Genomic DNA, 27,712 nt, shown 5'->3' with positions numbered 1-27,712 from the left:
GATGAGTAGCAGAATAGTTCATTTTAGTGGTAATTTATGAAACTCTACTCTGTTAAAATGATGGTGTAAGGACACTGCATGTGATAGGGATGGGGTTAGTAATATTCACTGGCTTGTGGATAAAATTAAGCTCTGATTTTTTTTTTTTTATGTTTTTATTGATTTTTAGAGAGAGAGGGAGAGATAGAAACATTGATGAGAGAGAAACATCAATTGGCTGCCTCCTCACAACCCCCACAGAGGATTGAGCCCAAAACCTGGGCATGTGCTCTGACCAGGAATCAAACCAGTGATCTCTTGGTGCGTGGGTCAACACTCAACCCTCGAGCCACACTGGCTGGGTTTAAACTCTGATTGTGATAAGAGATTTGAGAATTCCATCATTATCTTTCTCAACAATTCTAATATGACATGTTTATTTCCTATAAACTCCTATTATCAGATGAAAACTGTCAACACAAAAACTAGTTTAAAATATTCAGAAGTGATAGCAGAGAAAGGGGGTAAGTAGAACACTTTCCTTTTGCCTTTTTTGTATGTGTTCAAAATAATGAATATGAATTTGATAAAACCAGTGCCTCTCAGTGACTCAGCACAACAAAAGTGAGTAGAAAAATGAATCTGTAGTTTCTCCCTCCTCCCCTCCCCCCTCCCCCGGCACCTCCTGTCTTTTTTCCTGTCCCTCTTCCCTCCCCCTGGTATGCCTTCATTCCTTCTGACTCTAGTGCTCCCAGATTCCTCCTGTTCTAGAACAAAGGTCAAATAAGCCTGGAACACTTTTGTATGGATTACTCTGAATCCACCACATCCCAAATTATGGTTTATTAGAATATTTCTATATTTCTATGGAAATGTACTATAGATATAAAGACAAATGTCAGTAATTATCTAATTCACAGGTAAAAATAGTCTAAAAACTATTAAAGGAATTTTTGAGCTACAGAAACTTGAAGCCAATATTTCATTATCTTATACAGTATCCTGATTTCCGCATATGCCACTAGTTTAATATGCTAACTCCCCTTCCCTCTCAGAGGATCTGAAATTTAGAGACCTGTAGAAGAACAATGCTTCAAGGAGTAATTTCAGCCACCAGTAACATATATTTAGTAAATTATATTCTGGACCTCTCACCCAGTAACAGCTATGGGTGTCACTATTCCAACTATTAACAATATTCAACTAAACTGCGTAAGACTATACCAAGAAAATCCAATTCCTTCCAAAAAATATATTGTACAAAGTATTTTATTAGACTAAATTAATATTTACTACAGTTTTATTATTAGCACCAATAAATATTTACATTTACTGACCTTTGGGGCATTATGTATACAATATAGAACTAGATTTTTAACTTAAATATTTTATATAAAATAAAAATTACATTATTTATTTTTATTCCCTACATTGTCTAAATTGTTGAGTACAACTGACAAAGTGAGGAAAGGCAGGGTTCAAAAACCTTTTTTGCCCTGGCCAGTGTGGCTCAGTTGGTTGGGTGTTGTCCTGTACACCAAAAGGTTGCCAGTTCGATTCCTGATCAGGGCACATGCAGGAGTTTGTAGGCTTGATCCTGGGTAGAGGGCACATGGGAGGCAGCCGATCTATGTTTTGCTCTCACATAGATGTTTCTCTCTCTCCCTCTCCCTTCCTCTCTCTCTAAAAAGCAATAAAAAAGAAAAAATATTTAAAAACTTTTTTTGTGGAAATAAATACCGTGGGATTGATACAATCAATTTCCAATGGTAGATGGTTCATTCATTTGGGCAACTATTTATGGCAAAGACCTGCACTTGGGTCTTACCTTTGTTTACCATTAGTCAGGATATTCTAGGGAATTCAAACTAATTTTAATATCTAAATCAAACAATTATACAGGTAAAAGTACTTCTTTTACCTCAAGTTATAATGTTACCATCAAAAAATAAATGTTTGAGAGGGATTAACCATTTTTTGTCTTGTGTAATCTTTTCTACAATATCCATATATGTCAAAAGCTATCTTTACCCTCGCTTCCCTCCAAAAATCACAAAAGTAATGTTATATCATACTTAGTAAAACATTACTACTAGACAGGTATTTTATTATTTTTTTTAAAGGTTTCTCTTATTTATTTTATAATCCTCACCCGAGGATATTTTTTCCATTGCTTTTCAGAGAGAGTAGAAAGGAGAGGGAGAGAGAGAAAACACTGATGTGAGAGTCTCACATTGATTGGATGCTTCCCACATGCGGCACGATAGGGGATGGGCCAGGGATGGAGCCTGCAACAAATGTACGTGCCTTCGGCCAAAACTGAACCCTGCGCCCTTCAGTCTGAGGGCCAATGCTCTAACCACTGAGCCAAACCAGCTAGGGCTAGACAGGTATTTTAAAAATGCTTCTCATACTGACAGCTATCTCTCCTGCCTGGCTATGATGAACCTCCAATATCCCAAGAGCCCCTTGGTTATCCCACTTCAGTTTTTCTGAAATTCCTTCTTATCAATATATTTACCTTTAGTTTCAGTAGCTCCCTGATTCAGGACTAACAATGACTTGTCGTTTGGTTACCAATGGGAAGAAAGATCTAGTTATTTGAAAGTATTTGTCTCAATTAGTGTTTCTTAAACTCAGATTTATGAATCCACAAAGACATGTTCTTAGGGTCTGAAAGTCCTCTTCAAGAATTTTTACACTGTGTTTTCATTTTAATGATAATCTGGAAAAGGTTATCTAGACAATTCGAATAATCACCTTATAACCAAGTATAGCCTTGCGATTTTAACGCCCTTGTATATTTTTAAGTTTATGATTGAACTGGCACCAAGGACAACTTCTTTAATTGTCAAGAGGCTAACAACAAAAGAACAGAGGTTGACTTAATACATAATCAATTCATTGTTGCTGAATGAAGGTTGAATGACAATTTAGTACACTGTGTGAATGAAGGTTTTGTGGTGACTGGGTCCTCATTCAGCAAGCAAGAGCACACACATGCCAACTCAACAGTACCATATTTATGATGCAAGCCCTGAATTGGTTTTAGTAAAACACATCACTAGACATATTAATGTTGTTAATTTGAACATTACTGATTTTAGAGTTATGTTTGCATTTTCCTCGTAGATCTGTTTTAGTTTTATGGTTGTATATGAGTTAATAAGGATAAAGAGTTTTAACTGGGTTTGATGTTTCTATCTTTAAAAATAGACATTGTGATAAAAATAATTTAAGTCAGCACTAGGGAATCTATAAGAATTTTCTTCCTCTAAAAGAGTTCCATATATTATTTAAGGTTGAGAGACGGTGATCTAATTGATTCATTTTGTATATACTGTGTTCTTTGTTGAAACAAGTTTTGTCTTTTAAAAGTCCAAATTGCTTTGGCTAGTAAATTTAAGTGAAATCAGCTTAAATAGTCATATCACTATGGTACATGCCATAAAAGGGTCAAGAGGACTTGGGGAAAGTTCAAAGGAAGCACATAAGCTAAAGACTCACGTTAGGACGCATGTCTTATTACACAGAAAAGAACCAGAGAAAGGAAGGAGTGATACCTTCCCATGGATACTGGTTTAAAAATGCAAAGCACAAGTGGATTTTACACCTTCTTGACCTTGTAGTAGTTCAGAGAACACATGAAGTGACATGAATCAGAAATTAACTTTGTGTCAAACTCAATTTTAAATAGGCTATGTATATAATAGACCAAAGATAAGGTATTATGATTTAAGGTATTTTTTTTCTTTTCCTTCACTTTGTGTCTTCATATAAATAAGTTTACTTATATGAAAGTATATGTTAGCTGCATTTTTTACTTTTAAAAATAAATTTCATTTACATCAAGCAGTTCTAAGTCAAAACCAGAACTTAGCAATAGTGGCTCCTTTATCATTTTGCAGTGAGGTAGCTGAAGAGCAAAATAAGGAAGGTCATACAGTGAGTGGTCCCCTTTACCTTTGAGACTATACCCTTAATTGTTTGCTCTTTTACATATGATATATTTAAAACTTTTACAAAATGTTTGTGAAATAAGGTGAGGGCATGGAGAATTAACATTCTTCATTCTCAAGAGGAAAAACACCACTCACCCATTGGCCAATTGTCATACACGTGCTTTGCAATGTCAGAGGCAGAATCATTTGGAGAAAACAGGAACTCTTTTGTCTTCCCACTTACCAAGATGAGGCGCAAATTGATCTGAAAGAAGACAATGATGCTTTTAATATAAACCTTGAAATTTTGAAGTAAAAAATGACTCAGTTTTTCATTTCGATCACATTGTAAATTATTATAATACCATTTTTTCATTTTTATTTACTTAAGCTCTGTCAACAATTTTTTTAGAGAATGGGAATTTGACATATGATCTTATTTCCAATATTTAATATATATGAGGGGGAGTAGACATATTTGCCACAATACATGAACAAAGGAACACTGAACTTCATTATGCCTTTAAATTTAATTACTCCAACAATGTTCACAATTGGGCTTTTATAGGTTATCACTAATAGTATAGAATGCATGCTTTCCATTGAAAAACTAATTTAAAAAATGGCAACTCGCAGCTCACTCACTAAATGGGAGGAAAAATTTAGTTGATAATCTTCTTAGAAAAATAGAGAGAAAATAATAAATTACATAAAACTTTTTATCCTATACAATTATTCAAACCTACACAAATTAACCAGAAACTGTAATTTTAAAGACCTTTATTATGGTTAATAGAGGAATCAATGATAGTGGTTACTTAATCCCAAATGCATGATGATATATTTTCTTGGCAGGGGGAGGAGGAGCTATGTATGACAAAGAACACAGGTTCTCAGTGAAAAACCTAAGGTGAATAATAAAAAAAATTTTGAGATCCACTGGATTTACATTTCTCACTAAATATATATTTGCTTACATGCCATTCTTAACTTTTTCTTACCTTTATCCATAATTAACTTGACATTATATATATTTTAAACCACATCTATTCATTTCCCTACAAGTTACAGAAATACAAGCATGGTTTTCTATACTTCTGACCCTCTGTTAAGAGAGCAAAGATGACCTTTCTAAAAGTTGGGTCTGGTCCAGAGCTGAGCCCTGGGACTAGCCCAGCTTCTTTATATATGAAGAACAGAGAGAATGCCTTTACCAGTTTGAACTGCGCCAGGTCCCAGGTTTCCCAAGTTCTCATCTGCAGTTACCAATATATTTTTTCCTTACCAAAAAACACACACCAAAACATACTTAATATGGCAAAGGCTACAATGAATAAATTGGTGCCTGCTAGAGCACAATCAAGACACCAGGGCACTGATCTACCTATCACCAGCATGGCCAGTACCACTCCCAGCGCCTCACCACTTTGAAAATGTTAGAAGTTATAAAATATCTCATCTAGAAAAATGCTACACATAAACAATTCTACATTCAATGGGGTGTAACTGGATTCCATATCAGATAAAGTAGAACTGGATTCCATAATAGAAACTATGTTCTAACTATTGTACATTCTATCTCAATAAAAAAGTTTTTTAAAAAACATAAGTCTATATTCCAGGTGAAAAGCACTTTATATATGTCCAGTATGAATTTCTTGCTGCCTTTCCTAACTAGAATGAAATTAGAGCTTAACACAGGAAGAAATCTGATGAAATCATACTGCTATAAAGAAGTGATATGATCTAGAAACTTTGTAAGTTCCACCTGAACTAAATTCAAGTAGTGGTTTGCCAAAATGATTAAACTGTAAGAAACCAACACCTTGTTTATTTCCTATAGTAAACAAGCAATGAGTGAATCTTAAAATTTATTTTCATTGTTGAAAATATTACAAACGCCTCATTTTCCCCCGTTGATCCCCTTCACCCTGCATCCCCCACTCCTGGCCTTCACCACACTATTGTCTGTGTCCATGGGTTATGCATATATGCATAAGAGTTCTTAGGTTAGTCTCTCCTCACCCACCCACCCAGCCCTGCCTTCCCTCTGAGATTCATCAGTCTGTTCCATGCTTCTATGTCTCTGCATCTATTTTATTCATCAGTTTATTTTGTTCATTAGATTCCACATCTGAGTAAGATCATGTGATACTTGTCTTTCTCTGACTAGCTTAATACCCTCCATGTCCCACCATGCTGTCTCAAAGGGTAAGAGATCCTTCTTTTCTACAGCTGTATATTATTTCATGGTGTGTATATATTTCATGGTCTGAGAAGATGTTTGATATGATTTCAATCTTTTTGAAGTTGTAAAGACTTGTTTTGTGTCCTAACATGTGGTCTATCTTTGAGAATGTCCCGTGTGCACTTGAGCAGAATGTATATTCTGCAGCTTTGGGGTGAAATGTTCTGTAAAGGTTGATTAAATCCATCTGATCTAGTGTGTCATTTAGAGTCACTGTTTCCTTGTTGATTTTTTGACTGGAAGATCTATCCAATAAAGTCAGTGGGGTGTTATGTCCTCTACTATGACTGTATTGCTGTTGATCTCTCCCTTTCAAGTCCTTCAGAAGTTGGTTGTTGTTGTTTTTTCAGCCTGTGTGAGTCTTTTGTTCTGAGGTGGGACTCCTGTAGATGGCATATATTTGGGTCATGTTTTCTTATCTATTCAGTTATCCTATGTTTTGACTGGGGCATTTAATCCATTTATATTTAAGGTTATTATTGATAGGTACTTATCTATTGCCATTTTATTTCTTTATGCCTATGTTTCTCTTTCTCTCTGTTTCAACTTCTTATTACAGCAGTCCCTTTAACATTTCTTGCAATGCTGGTTTGGTGGTAATTTAAACTCCTTCAGCTTTTTTTGTCTCAGAAGTTCTTTAATTCACCATCTATTTTGAATGACTGCCTTGCTGGGTAATGAGTGATTCTTAAAGCAAGGAGTCCAAAGTCTATCTATACAATATTATGTGAACTTTAGTTCTAACAGATAATCATTATTCATGGCTATCTCTCTGGGTGTGAAACTAATATATATATATATATGTATATATATTATGCTCTGAACTTACATGTAATCTCCTAAAGACTTCAAACTACCATATAAAGACCCTTTAGTCATTAATGCCCAAGAAACTGTGACCTCAAAATGGTTTAGCCAAATATGTTTGTTTAACAAGAAAGAAATATAACTAAATTCAAGCTTCCTAAGAGTTATGTAAATTATATGAACCTACCTTTTTTTTTTAATAATCTTTTAAGTTTAAAATTAATTTCCATTGGGTTTTTATTCAAAATTATAATATTTTAAAATACCACAGAAAAATGACTTAATCCTTAGAATCTGTAACGGTGATATCAAAGCACATTTTAGATTTTCCCTTGTATCTATCAATATGGAAATGGAAAAGAAATGACCATACATCCTTACAATGGAAACTGGCATAGTTGTTAAATGATATGAAATAAAGATTATATGATTTGACTGGAAAGATGTCTACAATATATTAAAACAAAACAGCACATATACCTCACCCTACAAATATGTTAACACTATCTAGAGGTTTGAATTCATGCTGCAAAGTTCTCAGTATTTCCTATTTTAAAACTGGTACACATCACTGTTGCCAGTAAACTGATATTTCACTTTCATATTTGAAAATCAATGGTCTAAAGAATTTGTTTATCTAGATGTTCAGAATGTAGGAAACTTCTGGGCCCTAGATGTGTTTGACTCAGGTTCAAAATATTTTTTAAAATGTTTACAGGTGGGTATGAACTTTTCAGTTTGACACATATTCTACCAATCCCTACTTACTTACACTGGTCTGCTTCATATACTTATGATACCCATGTGGCCCCAGAAAACATTTGAGTTTGTAGCTTGTGGCAGAGTTTGAAAGTGGCTTTGGGCTACAAAATGAGAACAAAAAGCAGGGTAAGATTTTAAAATCTACTTAGAGGAAAGCTAATCACCTCTGTGAATGGGGAAGAAGGGAAATACAACAATAGAAGAATAAGCCCATAAATACATAAATCTAAGAACTGACCAAATCTTATAGTCAAAATTACCTAAAACTGATAATAACAGATAAAAACTGTTTCAGGAAAGAAGCTTATGTCCAAAATTTAAAATAACAACAATGAACTCATAAAATTAAGTTGATGAGTGAAGTAACATATTGCCTGGAACATAGTAGGTGTCTAACCAATATTTGTTGACTAATATTTCAGTTTCTTTAGTTTCAAGGTACAAAGGAACTGTAGACTGTAAAGATCAGCACTAAGATTCAAATCTAGGCTTCAGCATTCTGGGCATTTTATCAAATTTCCAGTGTATTATGTAGAATGGGAATGGATAACAGTAGCTTCTTGCCAGTGATATGGAGATGCAGATATCGTTCCAACTGTAAGCTAGTTTCCTTTAAAAGATGATGTACCAACTATTTAAATATTTATAATGAAAGACCTTTTTTACTTCTTTGAAGCCAAGCTAAGCAATCTATAAAAGACCCTAAGAGAACCTCTGCTTGTGAGGTAGTGGGATTCTCAACATATCAACAATGAGTTAGAAACAAGACTCCTATTTACAGCTTAAAATATGCTATATTACATATACATACTTGTCTAAAAATAAAATTATTATTTTTTAAATATGTCTTTATTGATTTCAGAGAGAGGAAGGGAGAGGGAGAGGGAGAGAGAGAGATAGAAACACCAATGATGAGAGAGTCATTGATCGGCAGCAGCCCGCAACCCGGGCATGTGCCTTGATCGGGAATCGAACCCCGATCACCTGGATCCTAGGTCGATGTTCAACCGCTGAGCCACACCCGGCCGGGCTATAATGCTCTTTAAATATTTTATAACATACATTTACTTTAAAATGTTTGGAAAACTTTGATGAAATTAAAATTCCATCAGAAGACTGAACAATGTATTTTTTTCAAGTTCCAAATCCTGTAAACTGAGGAAACACATTGGTTCTGAAATTAAATATAGTTCTGTATCATGCTAAAACCTAACTATAGGATATTCTTTATAACTTGAACACAGAATATAAACTAGCTGCTTTCATCAAATTTCAATTCGCAACAGAAGCAGTCTAATTTCTTATACATACTATTAACTAAACAGTACATTCAAATGAAACCAAAGCGCACTCTCTGGCACAGAGGATTTGTATCTAGGGAAACCTTTGTTTGTTTTGAAGGGGATTTTTAGGTTTTATGACTCACTTAATTAAGAACAAAAGTCCAATACAATTCTTTTTGTCAACCAAGCACCTACAACATTAAACCATAGAGAGGAGAAAGGAACATGGCAAACGCAAAGCAAGAAAGAGGACACTAGGGAAGAGAGAGAGTAGCCTTTTCTATATTCATAATATATTTTCCTGTATTTCAGGAGGATGACAATTCTCTTTTCTCTGCTCATCTCCTGTTAGTGGAAATACGATGGTGTAAGTTTTGTGGCTAAAGAGCCTGAAACCGTGGGGAAGGAAACTAATATTTACTGAATATCAACTATATACCAGAAGTTTTGCTTACATATATTATCTCATTTGAGTAGTTCTAGCATACATTCAATTTTGGCACCTACCATATAGTACTTTCTCTTCTCTCTAATCACCTAGCTACTCCAATAAATCCATGTAGGACACAGGATGAATCTTTTAGATGTCTATACTTCTTTCATTTATCTTGGATTTGCCATTATTTGAGGCTTCTGCCACATTCCCTTTGAGCTAAGTGTTTGCTCTTTTGCTGTGGGCATCAATTCTCAGATTCTCTTCCTCCTACTTCTTCTATGCTAGTATCAAATTCTCAGTACTACTTTAAATTCCATGCCTTTTACAATAGACCTCAATCATTCAACGTTTAAGACTGCAAGTAGTCCCAGTTCACAGGGAATAGACGGGAAAGGCCCTGCGATGCCAGCTAGTTAGTGGCAAAGTAGAACAGCAACCCAGGTTTTTCTCTCTCCTACATCAGGGTTTGCTCGAGCATACCTCAATGTCTCCCCAAAACACCCTCTCAACCTCCCCTTAGATCTTTCTAAATATTAAATTCATCTCCTATTCAAATAGACACTTCAGAAGGGCTTGCTTTTCTCTTAGGATTCATGAACTTTTTGAGAAAAATATTCCTTAATCTGCTACATACTAACTAAAAAGTAATCCTGCATTTTTCTCTGAGTAATGGAACTTCTAGGGAATATAAGCAAACGTTAAGAGAAGAGAGTCTTGGAAATGCCAGGTTAAAAAAGTCAAACACGGGCCTTTGTCAATTTTGCTCAGTGGTTAGAGCATCAGCCTGCAGACTGAAAGGTCCAGGGTTTGATTCCAGCCAAGGGCATGTAACTCAGTTGCAGGCTCAATCCCAGCAGTCAGGGCCAGTGCTGTGGGGCAAACATCAACATGTCTCTCACATCGATGTTTCTCTTTCTCTCTACCCCTCCTTCCTTCCTCCCTCCCTCCTACTCCCTCTGAAAAGCAATGGAAAAAATATCCTTGGGTGAGGATATTAAAAAAAAAAAAAAGTTAAACAAGGTGTCTGCCAGGAACTGAGGGAAAGGGGGAAGGGAGGGTTACTGCTGAATGAGCACAGAGTTTCAGTTCTGTAAGATAAGAGTTCTGGTGATGGGTGGTGGTCACGGTTGTACAAGATTATGAATGAATGTCTTGAATACCACTGACCTGTACATTTTAAAATGGTTAAGATGGTAAATATATATATTTTACTACAATCTAAAAACCAAAAAGTATTTTTTAAAAAAATTCCAAAGTTTCTTCACTGCAAAACTTCCCAGAATCTTCTATCTGCCAAAAATGAATTTGTGACTCTCCAAGGGGAACAGAGGCCTATACCAGAGGGGTCTACTTGAAGAGGATACTTTGAAAGATGGAGTGCACAAATGCTTGTTAAACAAGGTACTAAGCTAGATGCTCCAGAAGATACAATAATCAAAAAACAATCACTGACTTTACAGTACTCTGGTTTTGCTCTAAAGCATTCAACCACCTTAGGAGGCAGTGGGGCTAACCCAAGCAGGTCACTAAAATTCAGGTTTGCTTCTGATTTTTAAATTTGTTGGGCATAGTGTGTTGATGTGGAAACTGGCATACATGTAATGAAAAATCAGTCATCAGTCCTATGGCATAATACTTTATCATAAAAAATGTTGAAATGGCTGTAATTAAAATTATCTATACCAACTATGAGAGGATGTAAAAATGACTTTCCCCTTTATAGCATAACTGTGAATTAAATATATATATATCACTGCTGTATACATATGGTCTTTGATATTAGACTAAAATCCACATGAGATGGACACCTTAAAAACACACATTTGATAAGGCTTATATTTTCAATATACTTTTAAAAAAATACATGAAAAATTAGTTTAGACTCAGGCTGTGGTTAGAAAATAATTTTAATGTGTGCCTTTATCCTATAAAAGGAAAACTAATGGTTCTCTGAGGGATTATCCTAGATGACTGTTAAAGTCCCTTCCAGCTCTCATATCATCTAATTAGCATTAAACAAAAGGCCATGTTATTTAGAAATATAACAACTTTATTATGTACAATAAAAATGTACATAGGACACATAAATATTCAGTAATGACCAATTTGTTCCTATCAATAACACATTAATACAGGGGGAATGATGTAAACCTACTGCCTTCATTTCCTCACCACTAACTCATCCTTAATTCCCTATAAACCAATGCCTATTAAAGCCACACTACTGAACTTTATTCTTAAAGTTCACAGTATGACCACTTAATAAAATCTAATAGCTACTTCTCATTTCTCATCTTCCTCTGTCTCTCCACAACCTTTGACAATTTTAATTCCTTCCTTCTTGAAAATCTTTCCTCATTAGGTTTCTATAATTCCCCAAATGTGTTTTCTGGAACACTAGCCTCTATGAAGTATTCTAGGGGAGAAGAAATCGAATAAGTCTGCAAAGCATTACTTCATATATTCCCCTCTTGGAGATTTGCCATGTATGTTAACATATTAAAAACCCAGAGAATTCTTGCAGTGAACAAATTAATTTAACTTTAATAGAGTTGTAGAATTTAACCAGAGAACCAATTTTCTTTACTATATTCCCTGTTACTACACTACAGACCTAGTGTGTGGTAAAACGCATTCTGGGAAGTACTACACCTGATCCTCTCTTTTAGTTTTTTTTTCCCTCTTGTACTCTAACTATGGGCTTCCAAGGTTCCCTCATCAATCTTTTCTTTCCCCAACACTATCCTTGAGAGAGCTCATCCACAGCTAAGGCTTCAACTGTTTCCTATCTGGAACATTCCCAGACTCATTCTCCATGGAGTACCACTCTCATTCCTCCAACTGTCAGCTGACCATTTCTAACTGGATAGCCTGCTCTCCCTTCAAAATCTATGTTTAAATTTGAACTTATTTCTTCCTAAATAACAGGTAACCCTCCTGACTTACTATTTCTGCTAAATCCTCCTCGTTTCCCAGTCACTCAGGCTTAGAAGCTCAGAGTCATAATTTACTCTGCCCTTTTTTCTCATCTCCCCTTCATCACTTACTAAATTCTTTAAAATTCGCCTCTGCTGCTCCTCTCATCCCCAATCCATCCTGCACATTGCCAAACACTTTCAACAATTTAGAATTTTTTCAGTGTGCCACAGGTAGTTAACACAGTACTTTCCAGGCAGTACACAGTTAATTGTCGTACAATCTTATGAGATAGGTATTGCTATCTCCATGGTGTTGATGACAAACTGGGACACTGACATTAAGTAACTTCTGAAGATCACGTAGTTCATAACCCAAACTTCTAGGTCCAATCTAACTACTAATATTTCCCTACCCAATTTCTATTCCAGCCAAATTGATATATCTATTATAAATCCTATCCTGGCAAGAATCACAAGAATGACTTACTTCCCCACTGACTTCCTCTCATTGAAGTTCTAATGCCTCCTTTGAGGCCTATCTGACCACTGTGGCCTACACTGCTCATTCCTCCCTCAGAGTTCCTATCCAATCACAGGTGAGGGTCAGGGAGACGCCATGTGTCCATGCTTGCCTGGGAAAAATTCTGATTTACATATGTTTTCTCACTATTATAAACAGGACCCTCTTTTACACTCAAAAGTATCTCAATCTAGATAATAAATTATAAAGCCATCCTAACATATCATATCATTTTATTGAAGCAAAAGACAGTTTATGTATGTGTCTTAACTCTGCAATTAACTCATGCTCCTTGATGGTGGAAAATCAATCTTAAGACTCCTTAAGAGTTCTCTTCTTTCAGAAGTTGCTAACTTACATCAACAGCACAGTCCCTTGCATGTGTGGATACAGAATGGTTTTGGAGATGAGGTGCTTTTGTCTGTGTTTTGCTTCCCAATTAAATCATGCTTTTAGGATCAAAAGAGGAAAAATATACATTTTAAATTAATTCATATAGTTAACCTTACATAGTTACCTGTGCCTAAAAAATAGTAGATATTTAATATTTTGGAAAATGAGTGAATAATGGACCAGAATAATCCCACTATAGCCAACGTTCCTAAAATATTTCAGTAATGTAAAGGTAACAGAATACTTTAAGTACAACCAGGAAGTGAACCTACCAACAATTACCAAGAAAAAATATACTGTAACATGTTTTACTGTTATACAGAGCTCGGTGATGACATAATATTTTCCACACACAACTACCATGGAATACAGGCCTTGAAACAGACCACAGTGATACTGAAAAATCAGCTGACCTGAAGAAGGGGAAAAAAATTTTTTTAATCATCCTATTCTTTACAATATGTTTGTCAGTGCACTCATTATTCAAAAGTGATAGCAAGCTCCCCTATTTAAGAAGAATACACTCTGTTTGACTATGAAGAAAACGATTGTTCAGGCTGCCTGTGCTCTGCAGTCCTATTCAGCTTGCACAGACAATTTGCATCAACCTGTGACTAGTGATATTGTCCCTTGGTGGTGTCCCAGATAGCCATGACCTCATGTGCTCTTAAAATGAGATTCTCATTTATAAAATAATGTCTCTAGAATACTCATGAATTCTTACTTGAATGCAATTGTGTTATATTAATTATTATTTATTAAAACTTAAAATCCTAATAAATAATTTATCAGCTTACTTAGGATCAGCATGACAAATTATTCAGAGGTAGAGCTCTGCACAACAAGCAAGAATGAGATGGGCAAATGTGATAAATGCATCGGCAGCAGCAGTATATAATATTAAATACAATTACCAGTAAACTAGAGCATAAAATCCTGCAATTACGCAGCACATACCATCATCTAAGCTAAGAATGTTAATTAATATAATCATTGAATGCTATTCATTTCAAGAAAACCCTGAATGCTCATAAAAAGTGGTTACAGAATATAAATCCAGCAGCACAAAAACATTTAGTATTACAATACAGAAAGCAAAACAAATGGCAGCGGATGGCTTCAAAGATTGGAAACAGAGAACCACAGAGTAGTCAAGTACAAATTAAAACTAGAAGGAAAAAATTGACAAAGAAATAGTTAAGCAGAAAAACAGATGAACTCCTGGGGAAAAGTAAATGACCAACAAACAGCAAAAGAAGGAATATTTACAAACAGGAAAGATTGCTATGAGCAGATTAGACAATTATCTAAAGACATGGACATGAAAAGAGCAGAATGCACTGTCTCCAGAGAAACAATTCAGGAACTAAAGGACCATGACACTGAGTTAGAAAATACATTATACTTTTTGCAAATTTAGACTTAGGTTTTAAGTTAAAGAAAAATTATCTCAAGTTATAAATAAACCAGAAGACAGCTGGAAATCCAAATAAATTGATGCACATCAGTTATGTATGACAATCCTCTGACTTGGACTATATGTTGAACAATGTGCTAATTTTAATCAATAAAATAGCCTACGTTCATGTCTATTAACATAACTGCAAGAATATGTGAGGAATTTCAAAAATTGCTAACTTATATCAACTATAACTCAGAATAACTAACACCATAAAACAGATATACAAGTCAGGTAAAGATATTTAATGAGTTTCTGGACCTCTCCATTAAAAGAATTAGATTTTTATTTTCAGAAAATTCATGATATTAATGTTTGAACAATTATCAATCCCTAAGCTATACTCCTTACTCTATCTTCAAAGTTTTAGAAAGTATGACTATAGCATAAAATGCTTTCTTCGGGAATATAATAAAATTATTTTTCCCCAGTTTCTTCAAAAGCAATTCAACAATGGTAAGGGAATATATAATAACACTACACACACACACATGCACATACCTATGTGTATGTTGACCTTTCTGGCCTAGCTTATTTTTTTCAGGATGTAAACTAAATAACCAGGTAAAGGTTAATTTAATTTAGAGAATACAATAATGATTCTAGAAGTTAGAAGAAGATATGAAGAACATGGATTCTTCAACGAGAGGCTGCTAGTGGATATGATTTTAAATGGTATTTTGATCACAACTATTTTTCCCTAGCTACACAGATACCAGGTTTTGTTAATGTTTTTCCTTCTGTTGTTAAAGTTTTTCCTTCTGCATCTATTCTCCCCCCACCCATATTCATCTGTCAACATCTTAGTTTAGACCCTTATCACTAGTTAAGTAAACCATTATTGGTCTTCCTGGGTATTCTGTACCCCTTCTCTCATGCATCTTGATCCTGTGCACTGTAACTCATTCACGCAACAAATCTTTATCAGGCACTTATCGTGGACCTACTACGTAAATGCTTGAATATTCAAGACCTACCAAAGCAATAGAAATCAGCAGGTAAAGTTCCATATGTGTTTCTGAAATCATGAAATTGGTTATACATCTGATTATGTTTTCTTGCTGCAGTTGTGGAGATTAACTGCATCCAGACTGCAAAAAAACAAAAGCAGAATTCCACCCAAAGTTAACTGTTAAGATTATTGCCTATTAGAGCCAATATAGTCTTTTCTTGGCATGCCTAAGTGATAAGACCGAAAACATCCATTTCACATTCCAGTATTCATACTATTCACTCATGAATGGAGTTAGTGGTTTTGATCACATATACATAACCTTTTATGTACACAGGACTTAAGGCCTTCCAGGAACAACTCTACTATTAATGGCTTTAATCTAGAAAATACTGAATATTTTGGACTCTAACCAATTCTAATTTATAAACTTTTATGTCCCCAGGCTTCACATTTGTAAATCTATTGTCGTCCGTAACCTGGATTACATTTCTACAGAAAAAGGCTATATACAGCAGTTAGTTTCCCAGGGAATTCCTAAATCTATTTAATAACATGACTAAAATATACCTAATACACAGTGAAAAACAGTAACATAATTAATAACCACAAACACCCAGATTCTCTTTTAGGTATTTCACATAAATTGACTCACTTAATCTTCACAGCAACCAACAGAAAAATTACTATTATTATGCCCATGTTTACAGAGGAGGAAACTATAGGAGAGACTAAATAACTTGGTCCAAGGGCCAACAGCTAAGAAGTACCTGAGCAAGGTCTCCAAACAACCCTGGGTCAAGGATCTGTGATTTTTAGCCATTGTGTTCAATTGTCTAGAACCATTAAAAAGTTTTAGGTAGCCGTAGCTGGTGTTGCTCATCAGTGGTTACAGTTTGGGCCCAAGCACCGAAAGGTCTCGGGTTCGATTTCCAGTCAAGGGCAAGTACCTGGGTTGCCAGTCCACTTCCCTCCCCAGTCTGGGCACCTGCAGGAGGCAACCAATCAATGGGTCTCTCTCATATCAATGTTTCTCTTTCTCTTCCTCCCCCCTTCTCTGAAAAGCAATGGAAAAAAATATATCCTCAGGTGAAGATTTAAAAAAAATTATTAAAAAGAAAAAAAAGCTTTAGGTAGTTTAGCCTGTAGAGCATCCAAAATTTTAAAAGTACATCACAGTTTTACTTCAAATGACTCATCTCATACTTTAAGGTTTCATTACTTCACTCAATCATTATTCCATAAATTGCTCACATATGTATACATATAATTTACTTCAGGATCAGTCTATATGGTCAGAGCCCTTGGATAAACTGAAGCATTTCGACTGCCCCATTTTTCTCCAAAACATATGCTTCCTAAATAAATAAATCTGAGTTGTCTGGCTTAAAACAAAACAAAACAATAACACAAAACAAAAATCTCAGTCAGAAAGTTAACTGCAAGGGCAAATATTGCCATGACTTCTAATCACTCCAGAAATATAGTGAATTAACTTTTTTGTTGTTGTTTTTAATCCTCGCCCAAGGATATTTTTTCCATTGATTTTTTTTTTTTTTTTTTTTTTTTTAGAGAGAGTGGTAGGTAGGGAGGGGAAGAGACAGAGAGAAACATTGATGTGAGAGAGATACATCGATTGGTTGCCTCCTGCATGGGCCCCAACCAGGGCCAGGCATTGAACCTGCAATCCAGCTACATGCCCTTGACCAGAATTGAACCTGTGACCCTTTGGTGCACAGGCTGACACTCTAACCACTGAGACCACTGGCCACGGCTTGAATTACTTTTGATTCCAGTTTTTAGTGTTTTCTTGTATGTTATACTTACTGGGGCAAAGTTATAACTTGACATTTTCATCTGGTCATTTTCTGTCAATTTCCTTCCACCACTGACCTTGGCAATACCAATCTTGGTAGCATCATCTCCTTGCCCCAAGAAACAAAGATTCAAAGAAACTACTAACATAGGTTCAAATTAGAAAGATTCACTGCTATGTATGGGACTATTTTGGACTAGTTTTCTGTGAAGACAAGACTGGGGATGGGTGAAAAACTGGAAGAAGAAGAAAAGGAAGCTCAGTAGTGATTCAAACTACAGTGAAAGAAATGAAAACACACAGTCTCCAAAGTAAGAGGGAAAAAAGAAAAATCTTTGACTCAAAGACCAGGTGTGAAGTATGAAATATTTGTTGACCCCATAACTTGCAGACAGTTGAGGTCAACAATCCTGGATACTTGAGTCACTCTGTATGGGAACAAGAGTGTGAAATAAAAATACAGACCTTGACCAAGGTTTAAGTGAACAGACTAGCTGTGGAACAGCAGTAAACACAGGGCTGTGCTCACACTACATGAACCCTCAAATTAGGAACAATACCTCCTTTCCCCCTTACTTGCAATTTGACTTTAGAGTAATCATACATGTCTAAAAACAATATGTAATTCCTTGTGAATCATACCGGTATTCTTGAAAGTGTATTTCTACCAAGTAAATAACTTGTCCAATACTGTTCCAAGCCAATTGGTCCTAGCACAAGTTAAACTAAAACTCCAAGATCCCTACCAAGTCAGAGCTTTCGATTAGATGTAAAATCAATACTGAGGGCCATTTTTTAAAAGTGTGTGAGCATGCCTGGCCAGTGTGGCTCAGCAGTTGAGCATCGACCTATGATCCATCCAGGAGATCACGGTTCCATTCCTGGTCAGGGCGTATGCCTGGGTTTCAGGCTCAATCCCCAGCAAGGGGGTGGGTAGGAGGCAGCCAATCAATGACTCTCATCATTGATGTTTCTCTCTCTCCCCCTTCTCTCTGAATTAAAAAAAAAAAAAAAGTGTGTGAGTGGTTGTAGTGATGGGTCGGTGTTTTGTTTTTTAAAAGGAATACTTTTAAAGTTTTTATTTTCAATGGCACCAAAAATAATTTAGTTCTGCTGGTCAATTCTTATGATAGAGATGGAATAGACAGAAAAGAGAATAGAAGATAAAGATCCATTGCTAAGGAAGAGGCATTATTAGAGCTGGCCTAATAGAAACAATAATGTGAGTTGCTTTTGAGCCCTCAGAGGCAGCTTTTTTGTGCCATGGTTTTTGTACACAGAAAATTATATTTAGAAGTTTACTTCAGTTTTGGTTTATTAAATTAATATTGGATTTATGAAAGTTACAAATTCAAGTTAGTACTAGCTTTTAAAGTTAGCGTTAGCACGGCCAGGTGTGGCTCAGTGGTTGAGTGTCGACCTAGGGTCCAGGCAATCGGGGTTCGATTCCCGGTCAGGGCACATGCCCAGGTTGCAGGCTCAATCCCCAATGACTCTCTCTCATCATTGGTGTTTCTGTCTCTCTCTCTCTCCTTTCCTCCCTCTGAAATCAATAAAGATATATTTAAATAAATAAATAACGTTAGCTTTAATTTTTATTCAATTTACAAATCTGTTAAAATATATCACTTATGAGTAGCTTTCCATTAATTCTTTAGATTTTAAACTGTAATTATAAATTAAATAGATTCCTTTTTTCTTTTAGCTATTTTGACTATACCTGATGGTAAATCTTTCCAATTACTTAATAATTCTTATGAAACTAATAAAATAAACTTATAAAACTGGTGAAACTTAAATCCTCGTACATGTCATTACAACAGTGTAAATAAACTTATAAGTGTTTATCCTAAAAATCACAAGCTAAGACAACTCAATTACATATTTTAAATGGAAAGTACACTGATCAATAAGTACATGAAAAGATTCTCAGCATTATTTAGTCAGTCATCAGAGAAATAAAAATCAGAACCACAATGAGATACCATTTCAAACCCCCTAGGACTGCTATATTAAAAAGACAACCAAGTGTTGGCAAAGACGTGGTGAAACTGGAATCTTTAAACACTGTTGATGGGAATGCAAAAGGGTGCAGCCACTCTGGAGAACAGTTTAGCAGTCCTCAAAATGCTAAACACAGGTTTATCCTATGATCCAGCAATCCCAGTCCTGGTACGGTTGATTCTCGTTATTTACAGTAGTTCTGTCTACACAGCCCCAGGAAGGCTGAATTAGAGAATACTGAACCATTACATTTTCTAGGGAAACACAGGGTTAGGTTGTGAGTCTGTGGTCACAACATTCTCATCAACCAATCAATACATAACCTTAAACAGATGTTTGTACAACTATATGAATATTCTAAACATCGAGTGAACTGTACACTTTAAAAGGGTGAATTTTATGGCATGTGGATTATACCTCAATTTTTAAGAAGTGGAATTACATTGAACCTGAATCTGAGTCTCCAGTTTACAGGAAAACTGGGAAATAGAAGAAAGAAAAAAAAAAAAGACACTATGGAAAAGCAAAACTTCAACATGCAATATATTCTATAGGATATTAAGTCCTGTTCTTCCAACAAAGCAATGGCATAGGAGAAAGAGAGAAAGGAGGGGTAAAGAGAGAGAGAACCTCAAGAATAAAAAACATTCAAGTAACAATCAAATGCAATGCGCATACTCTTTTTAAATGTCAGTTTGAACAAACTATTAATCAGAGAATTTTGAATATGGACTGGGTATTAAATGTTACTAAAGAATTATTATCATAATGAAGTCATGGCTATATCTATTCTTATCTGTCAGAGATTCATACCTACAAATTTAAGGGGAAATGACAAGATATCTGGGATTTGTTTGAAAATACCCTATATTAAAAACAATTGGTGGGGAAGGACGGCGGTGACTCCATTTAATAAGAATGATACAGCCCTGGCGAGTGTGGCTCAGTTGGTTGGAGCACAGTCCTATAGATGGTTTGTTAAGTGTCTCTTTTCTTTAACCACTGATATTTCAATTATAATGCCATGGAATAAACAGTTAATATATTTATAAATTAATTATTTATAAATTAATTAATACAAATACCTATGAAAACATAACTTTCTATCAAACATACTCTACAGAAAAACAATTCATGATATAATTTTCTTATTTTCCATAGTTCAGCACCTGTGTTCTGTTGGTTTTTGTCTTCCCATAAAAAAGATATTTCTTCAGCCCTGGCTAGTGGCTCAGCTGATTGGAACGTCATCCTCTGCAGGTTCAATTCCCAGTCATGGCACATACCTAGGTTGCATGTTCTATCCCCAGTAGGGCATGTAGGGGGGGCAACCAATTGATGTTTCTCTCTCTCCTTTCCTCTCTCTCTAAAATCAATAAAAACATATCTTCTGGTGAAGATTTAAAAACAACAACAAAAAAACACCCTGGCATTTCTTCAGGTCAGAAAAAGGAGAAAAGTGTGCTAGATGCTTTACTAACTTGTGAAACATAATACTGACAGTAAAGAAAACAGGCTTATTTAGTTTTTGAGTAAAGAATGTTTGAGGAGTACAGACAGAACCTTAGAATTAAAGGAGTGTAGTATCTCTATAGGATGTTTCCATCAAGTGAACACCTCTAATCTTCTTAAAGGTCTCCCAACACATTTATGTCCACTGGCAAGGATAGTGCAGGAGACAGACTGTTACTTTTCTAATTCTACACTGATATTCCCCAACATATTTTCAAATCTATAATTTAATTTACATTACATATATTACCTACATGTATTTGGGAGACAGTTTAATAACTTTACCTTTTTGGCTACAGCAAAGATCAAATAAAATAAGTATGGACATTTACTGTAAATTATTAAGACCTTAAAGTGCCAAAGTCTCATACTTAGTCTCATATATAGGCAGAGTAATTGGCTTCAATCAAGTGAAATGGTTATCCTTGATCTGTCCTTTTCCTAACCTTGCTCAATTATTTCCTACCTTATATGTGGAGGTCTGCATTCACTTAGGCCTATAAATTCTTTGAGTGTTATACATGTAAGTTATATCACCTTAATTAGAAGGTAAACTCCTCAAGGGCAGGAATCACAATGCCTTGTACTCCTTCTATGTCTTCACTTCCTTCTGTTTTCTCTCTCCATTAGCCTGCTTTTCAGTTAGTATTTGTGGTAGCATCATTATACATGTTTAATGACGGCATGGTGCTAGTACTGAACCAGCTAATCCTCCTCCCTAATTGCGTCAAAATCATCATCGGGGGGCAATTAGAGAGAAAGAGAAAATACCATGATTACCATGATCAACAACGCAGTCTCTAACAAGCCACGGCAACTACTGAAGAGCTGCTCCTGGGAAGAAGCAGCTACAGCTCAGCCCATGGGCTTATGAATAAATAATCCTTATTCCAAAGACCCAAGGTTCTCGAATGTCTGCAATCATTCTACAAATTTTTCATTCTTGAAACCATTATTATTTCAATCATTTAAACCTAAATAAGGAAGCCAGAAGCATGCATAATTAGAAAATACATGGAAAACAAAATACTTCTAAGTGGTCTTATCCTGCTGTGGCACAGCTATTACACAAAGTATATCTAAATTATTGCTCAAAGGGGGTAATTTAGCAAAGAAATTGAAAAACTAATTCTTACAGTACTCACCAAACTTTACCATTCTAATGATTTTTGACATTTCATATTATTGTTGTTGGTGGTGATAACAACACCGTGTGTCAGAAACTGTGCTAACTGAAATGATATAAAGCAGATATTATCTTTTTTTTTCCAGATGAGGAAACTGAGACTGAGATTAAAAAATCTTGCCAAGTGAACCGGAAGATTGAATATAGACCTGACTATCTCAGAGTCCAAGACCTTAGGCTTGATAGGGTTTCTTAATCTCAGCATGACTGGTATTTCAGACTGGATAATTCTTTGTTGTAGGGGCTGTTTTGTGTGTTGTTGGATGTGTAATATCATCCCTCATCTCTCCCCACCAGATGTCAGTGACACCCTGTCCTTCAACAAATCATGGCAATAAAAAAATATCCCCAGACATGGCCACACATCTCTAGGGGGCAAAATCATCTTGGTTATAAATCACAGGACTAAGCTCTTTAACTTGTTGAAACACAGACGATGTTCTTGGAGAAATCTAGTTGTGATTAATATCCATGTCCGTCATGGGCAAAGAGTTGGGCTGGAGACTGAGGTGGTGGCCAGAGCTAAGGTAAAAGAGTGCCATATACAGGGCGTCCCCCAAAAATGTATACATACTTTAACAACTGATAGCTCAATTTTGAAAATGAAATATATTTTAATAAACCCTGCCTTTATAATTATTCAAAGTGTGTGTATACATTTTTTGGGACAAACTACATTTATTGACTCTAGTCTAATGCCTTTTAAAACTGTACCAAGATCTTTTCTTCATTGCGATACTAAGTGAGGAGTTCTTTAGCTTAAATACAGGCTGTACTAAAAAACATTTTCTTTATTCCAAAATTTGCTTCTGTGTATATCATATGACCACTGACTGAAAGGATATATTGGCCTTGGCTTTGTCATCTTCCTTAACCCAGTGATACGTCTGTATACTCATAATTATTTTTTGTGTGTGTGTGATTAGTAATGCTTTATTCAGTAGCTTGTGCATCAGTGGAACAGTTTTTAGGTCTTACAATAATAATCTCTATTTTTTTTCCTACTGTGAGGCAGTATTTCCCAGTTAATTTTTAATATATACTGTATTATATAATTTCAATTATAATAAACAGTAGTTGTAATATGTAGAGTACCTTAAAATGATGAAATCAAAAAGATCAATGATTTCAAAAAGTAACTGGTCAGAATTTGAATTTAGGTGTTTGAATTAGAAAGTTTATGCTCTTCTCATTCCTTTTCCACAGAGACTCAACTACTGTTAAAGAGAATATGGGTCCACAAACTTCATATAATGAATGTTAACATTTATATAATTCATCGATTTTTTGCTGTTTTGGGTATAGGAGAATAACAAATAAACTGGAAGTCAGCAGCCTTGGATTCTCCTAACCCTGGCTTTTATACTAACTTGCTATATAGTCTTACACTACATATGGCCTGACTCCCAGCCCATAATAAAATGAGGAGCTGGACAAGAATCTAGCTTGCTGGTCTAGCTCCCTATACTGCTTCTGGGTTGTGTGATCTAGTATTCCATGCTTCAATTCTCATTGCCTTCACCCCTTCACTTTCTCCTCCTCAACTAATTACTGTTTCTAACCACATTTCTACATCCAGTTTGCCATATGAATTCTATGAATTTTTGAAGCTCTTTTTTCTCCAGTAGTGATAATAACTGTTTTTACTGTTGTTCATTTAAGTATGAATTAGTTTAGTAATTGTGAACATACTGCCAAGTGGAAATTTGCATCACCGCTTCCTGGAGGGCTGTATTTGATCTAACAATAATCAGTTTTGCTTGTAGTTTTGAAAAACAAACAAAAAACTGAGGAATTCTGAAGAAGAGATGGCAAAGTTGATCCCAAGACTTACTTTTAACAACAAATAAACCAAAATATTTAAACTGGTCATCTCTGGGTGGGAACAATATGGATGACTTTTCTGCAACTTTAACAAATATTTTCTATATTTTCCAAAAATTTAAAAGAATTATCTATTGCTTTTTAATGGATTATGCAATTAATAATCTACTTTATGAATTCTTTGTAGTGGTTAAAAACCATAATTATCATTAACAAATGTGCATTAAACAACTTTTATAGTACTTTTAGGAGGTATTAAATGTATATAATGGAATTCTGAAAGCCTGTTTGCTAAAGAAAAAACTAAGGGAAAAGATGTCACTGTGTGGGCAGTTTTAATTAATGATCTATTCCAGAGCCCTCATAACTTTTAATATTAAATATTTAGTATAGCTAGCAAATTAACTTTGTATCAAACTTATTAAATGGTGCCAAATTCTGTTTATTTCTCTATGTATGCTCAATGCACACAGTGTGTGTGTGTGTGTGTATATATATATATATATATACATATATATGTCCATTTAATAAACTTAAAGCATGATCTTACTATTTTAAATAATTATAGACTTTCAATTGCTGTATATTTGCCTTTATGACATATTGCTGGCCATATTTTTGTTTATGCTGAGTCCTTAATTGGAGATGCAACAATGATATCATTATCATAGGAAAATAAGTTCAAATTTATTGCATTGTTTCTAAAAAAGTACATGGTATTGCCTGTCTAAAAACACATCCGCACACACGTAAAGTTCATGAAGACATTCTAATATGCTATTACCCAAAACCCTAGATTTTTCCAGTTTACTGTACAGCCTGGGTTTGGTTATCAGCCCTACCACTCAATAGCTGTGACATCTTGGACATACTACCTACCTGACTGTTCTGGGAGCTAAGTTTCTCAGTTGTAACACCACTACTGCCAACACCTGCTTCATAGCATTGTTAGCAAAATGCTTTCATATTTTAATCCAACTTACACCACTCTCATTGTCTCATTTTGCAGATGACTTACCCAAGGTCACAGGGCTTACATATAGATAACAGTCTATCTGCTCAGAATCTATTTTGTACACTTTCTGTAAAAATGTAAAGTAGCATCCTATTGTCCATGTTCCCTTATTAGGGAGTTAGTAATTGTATTCAAGGATCTCTAAAGTTATATCTAGTAGTTAGCTCAAGTAAGAAGAATTTTTAAGTTTTCTTTTGCTATTAGAAAAGTTAAGAAAACATTTCCACTATCTGAAGACTATTAATGTTTTTAAAACAGTGTGATCATGCTCAATAGTATACAAATGTTCTTTCTTTCCCCCCAAATAATGTAAGAGTCTCTCCATGATATTAATCCTACACTCGGAAAAAACAAATTAGCACCTGCTATGGACATACTAGGTATGTAAACAAGCAAACAAGACAACTTGTGGGAAAGTGCTATAAAGGATACTAACAGATGTATGTCATATTAGTTCATTTCATTCCTTCCTAAGTAACAGTATTTTTAAATGAAGTAATGTTTAATACAAGAAGACATCAGAACTATAGCAAATTCCACTGCAACTAGGAGTGGCTATGTGATTTAGTTCTGAACAACGGGGTACAAGAAAGACTGATGGGTCTTCTAGGAAATTTTACCCTTTGCTGGTAAGAGAGCTGAAGGAAAATGGTAGTTGAGCTGTCCCTGCTATGCCCTCCACTCCATCCTTTGTCCTCTGCCCTTTCTGCCTTTGAATTGGCTGTGATATCCAGAACCACATAGCTGTCTTGAAACCACAGGGCAACAAGCACAAGAATGAAAATCCAGTTTCTAATAATGAAAAAAACAACAAACCAAAACTGGCTGCTTGATGACATCATTAAGCTGCTACACCAGACCCAGAGTGCCTTTCTCCTGATTTCTTGTTATATAAGATAAATGCCTTTATTGATAGTCACTGTTATATTTTAAAGACCCCTCCTCCCCCCAGCTAAAAGCATTCCTCTACCTCTCTCAAATATCCAAGTGTCTTCATGCTACCCTCTGAATAAACAAAATTTCCTCCCTTACTCTGGCTTTGCATCTCATTTCAAAATGTCTTCTCCAATATCAGTTGAAACTGTACTAGTCCCTTCCTTGGAATGTTCTCTCATCTAATCTCAAGGACCTTTCCTAAGGAGCCATAGGAATTATGTCCTGAAGTCCACAATTTCCTCCATTCATTTATTGATAGTCACTCACTATTCTCCACCTCCTATATTTTATTCCCTATGTAAACCCTCCCTTTCAAACTGGCACAGTATTTAGCCAATTCAAAATTCAATTCTAGCCCTGGCTGGTGTGGCTCAGTTGGTTGGGGGTCATCTGGTGCTGGTTTGATTCCTGTTCAGGGCACATGCCCGGGTTTTGGGCTCGATCCCTAGTAGGGGGCATGCAGGAGGCAGCCGATAAGATGTTTTTTTCTTTCTCGTTCCCTTCCTCTCTCTCTAAATATCAATTTAAAAACTTAAAAAAAAAAAATTAAATTCTAAGTTTTCAGGCTGGGAATGCAGAATACCTGTATTCACATTCCTGCTGCTGAAACCTTTACCAAAAGCCTAGTGGTGGGAACCACTACTCACGGTTACATTAAGTATATGCAACTCATTAAGTATATGCAACTCATTCTCTCTGACTAAATAGTTTCCAAGGGCACATATGTTCAAGGTCCCAGGTGATTTTGATGTGTACCTCTGGGTAAGATTTTTCTACTCTAGTGTTCTACAGGTGCACTGTTCAATATGGTAGCTACTGGCCATATGTGGATCCTGAGCACCTGAAATTAAATTTAAATTTGATATGTGAGATTCAGTTATTGGAAAACTAAGTATGTTTGGAATTTGGGTCTGTATATTTACTTTTCAACTGTAAATTTTATGAAATCTTTTATTAGTATTCCTGAAAAAAATGTAACATCTGAATAGTCACGTATTGTAAGTCAATTTCAAAGACTTGGTATGACAAAATTCAAAATACCATAATAATTTATGTTAATTACCGGTTGAGATAATATTTTTGATATGTTGGGTGAAATATATTATTAAAATTAATTTCATCTGTTTCTTTTACTTTTTTAATATGGCTAATAGAAAATTTAAAATTATATATATGTTGCACTGCATTTCTATTGGACAGTGCTGTTCTTTAAAGAATCATTTTTTTACCCATTATGATTAGGAGTTATACCCTTAAAAACTTCCTATTATATTTACTTGGAGAAAGCTACTATATTACTCAATGTATCCTAATAAAGGCCTATGCAAGAAATTTCTCTCAGGCCTCAGTATCAAGAGAGAAACATTTCCTGTTCCTAAGCAACTAGTATAGTTTTATTTTATCAACAACGTTTTGAAACCAACTAATAGTAAGAAATTTTTACCAGAGAAGCTGTAGTCATGGCTACTTAGGGAGCATCTCTCTTGCTATGGGCTGAGTTAATGTTTTACATTGTGTCTAAATTAAGAGCAACCATGCTGTTAATGTTGAATTCTGAAAATCTTCTAGGAATAAAGTATATCAAGTTGGTTACAAAAATTTTTCTTGTCTGTAGTCTTATTTTCTTGGTCTTGGCTACGCTCTAGGGAGCAGGGATTGCTGTACAGATAACCACTAGCTAAATTAGGAATTATTTATTCTAAATTGTATCATGCCTTGAT

The 27,712-nt window shown here is 35.2% G+C and overlaps 1 protein-coding gene across 1 annotated transcript in view; it reads right to left on the bottom strand.

Moving 5' to 3' along the window:
- UBL3 (ubiquitin like 3) overlaps positions 1 to 27,712 on the bottom strand; it is a 66,383-nt gene that overhangs the window by 13,653 nt on the left and 25,018 nt on the right. The window contains exon 2 of the mRNA XM_081130788.1: positions 4,077 to 4,185. Coding sequence (XP_080986914.1) covers positions 4,077 to 4,185 — 109 coding nt within the window. The remainder of the gene's footprint in view (positions 1 to 4,076; positions 4,186 to 27,712) is intronic.

The sequence above is a fragment of the Miniopterus schreibersii genome (genome assembly GCF_964146895.1).
Source record: "Miniopterus schreibersii genome assembly, chromosome: 2".
Classification (NCBI taxonomy): Eukaryota; Metazoa; Chordata; class Mammalia; order Chiroptera; family Miniopteridae; genus Miniopterus; species Miniopterus schreibersii.
Note: the sequence above shows the minus strand (reverse complement) of the source record. Positions and strands in the feature narration are given on the sequence as shown.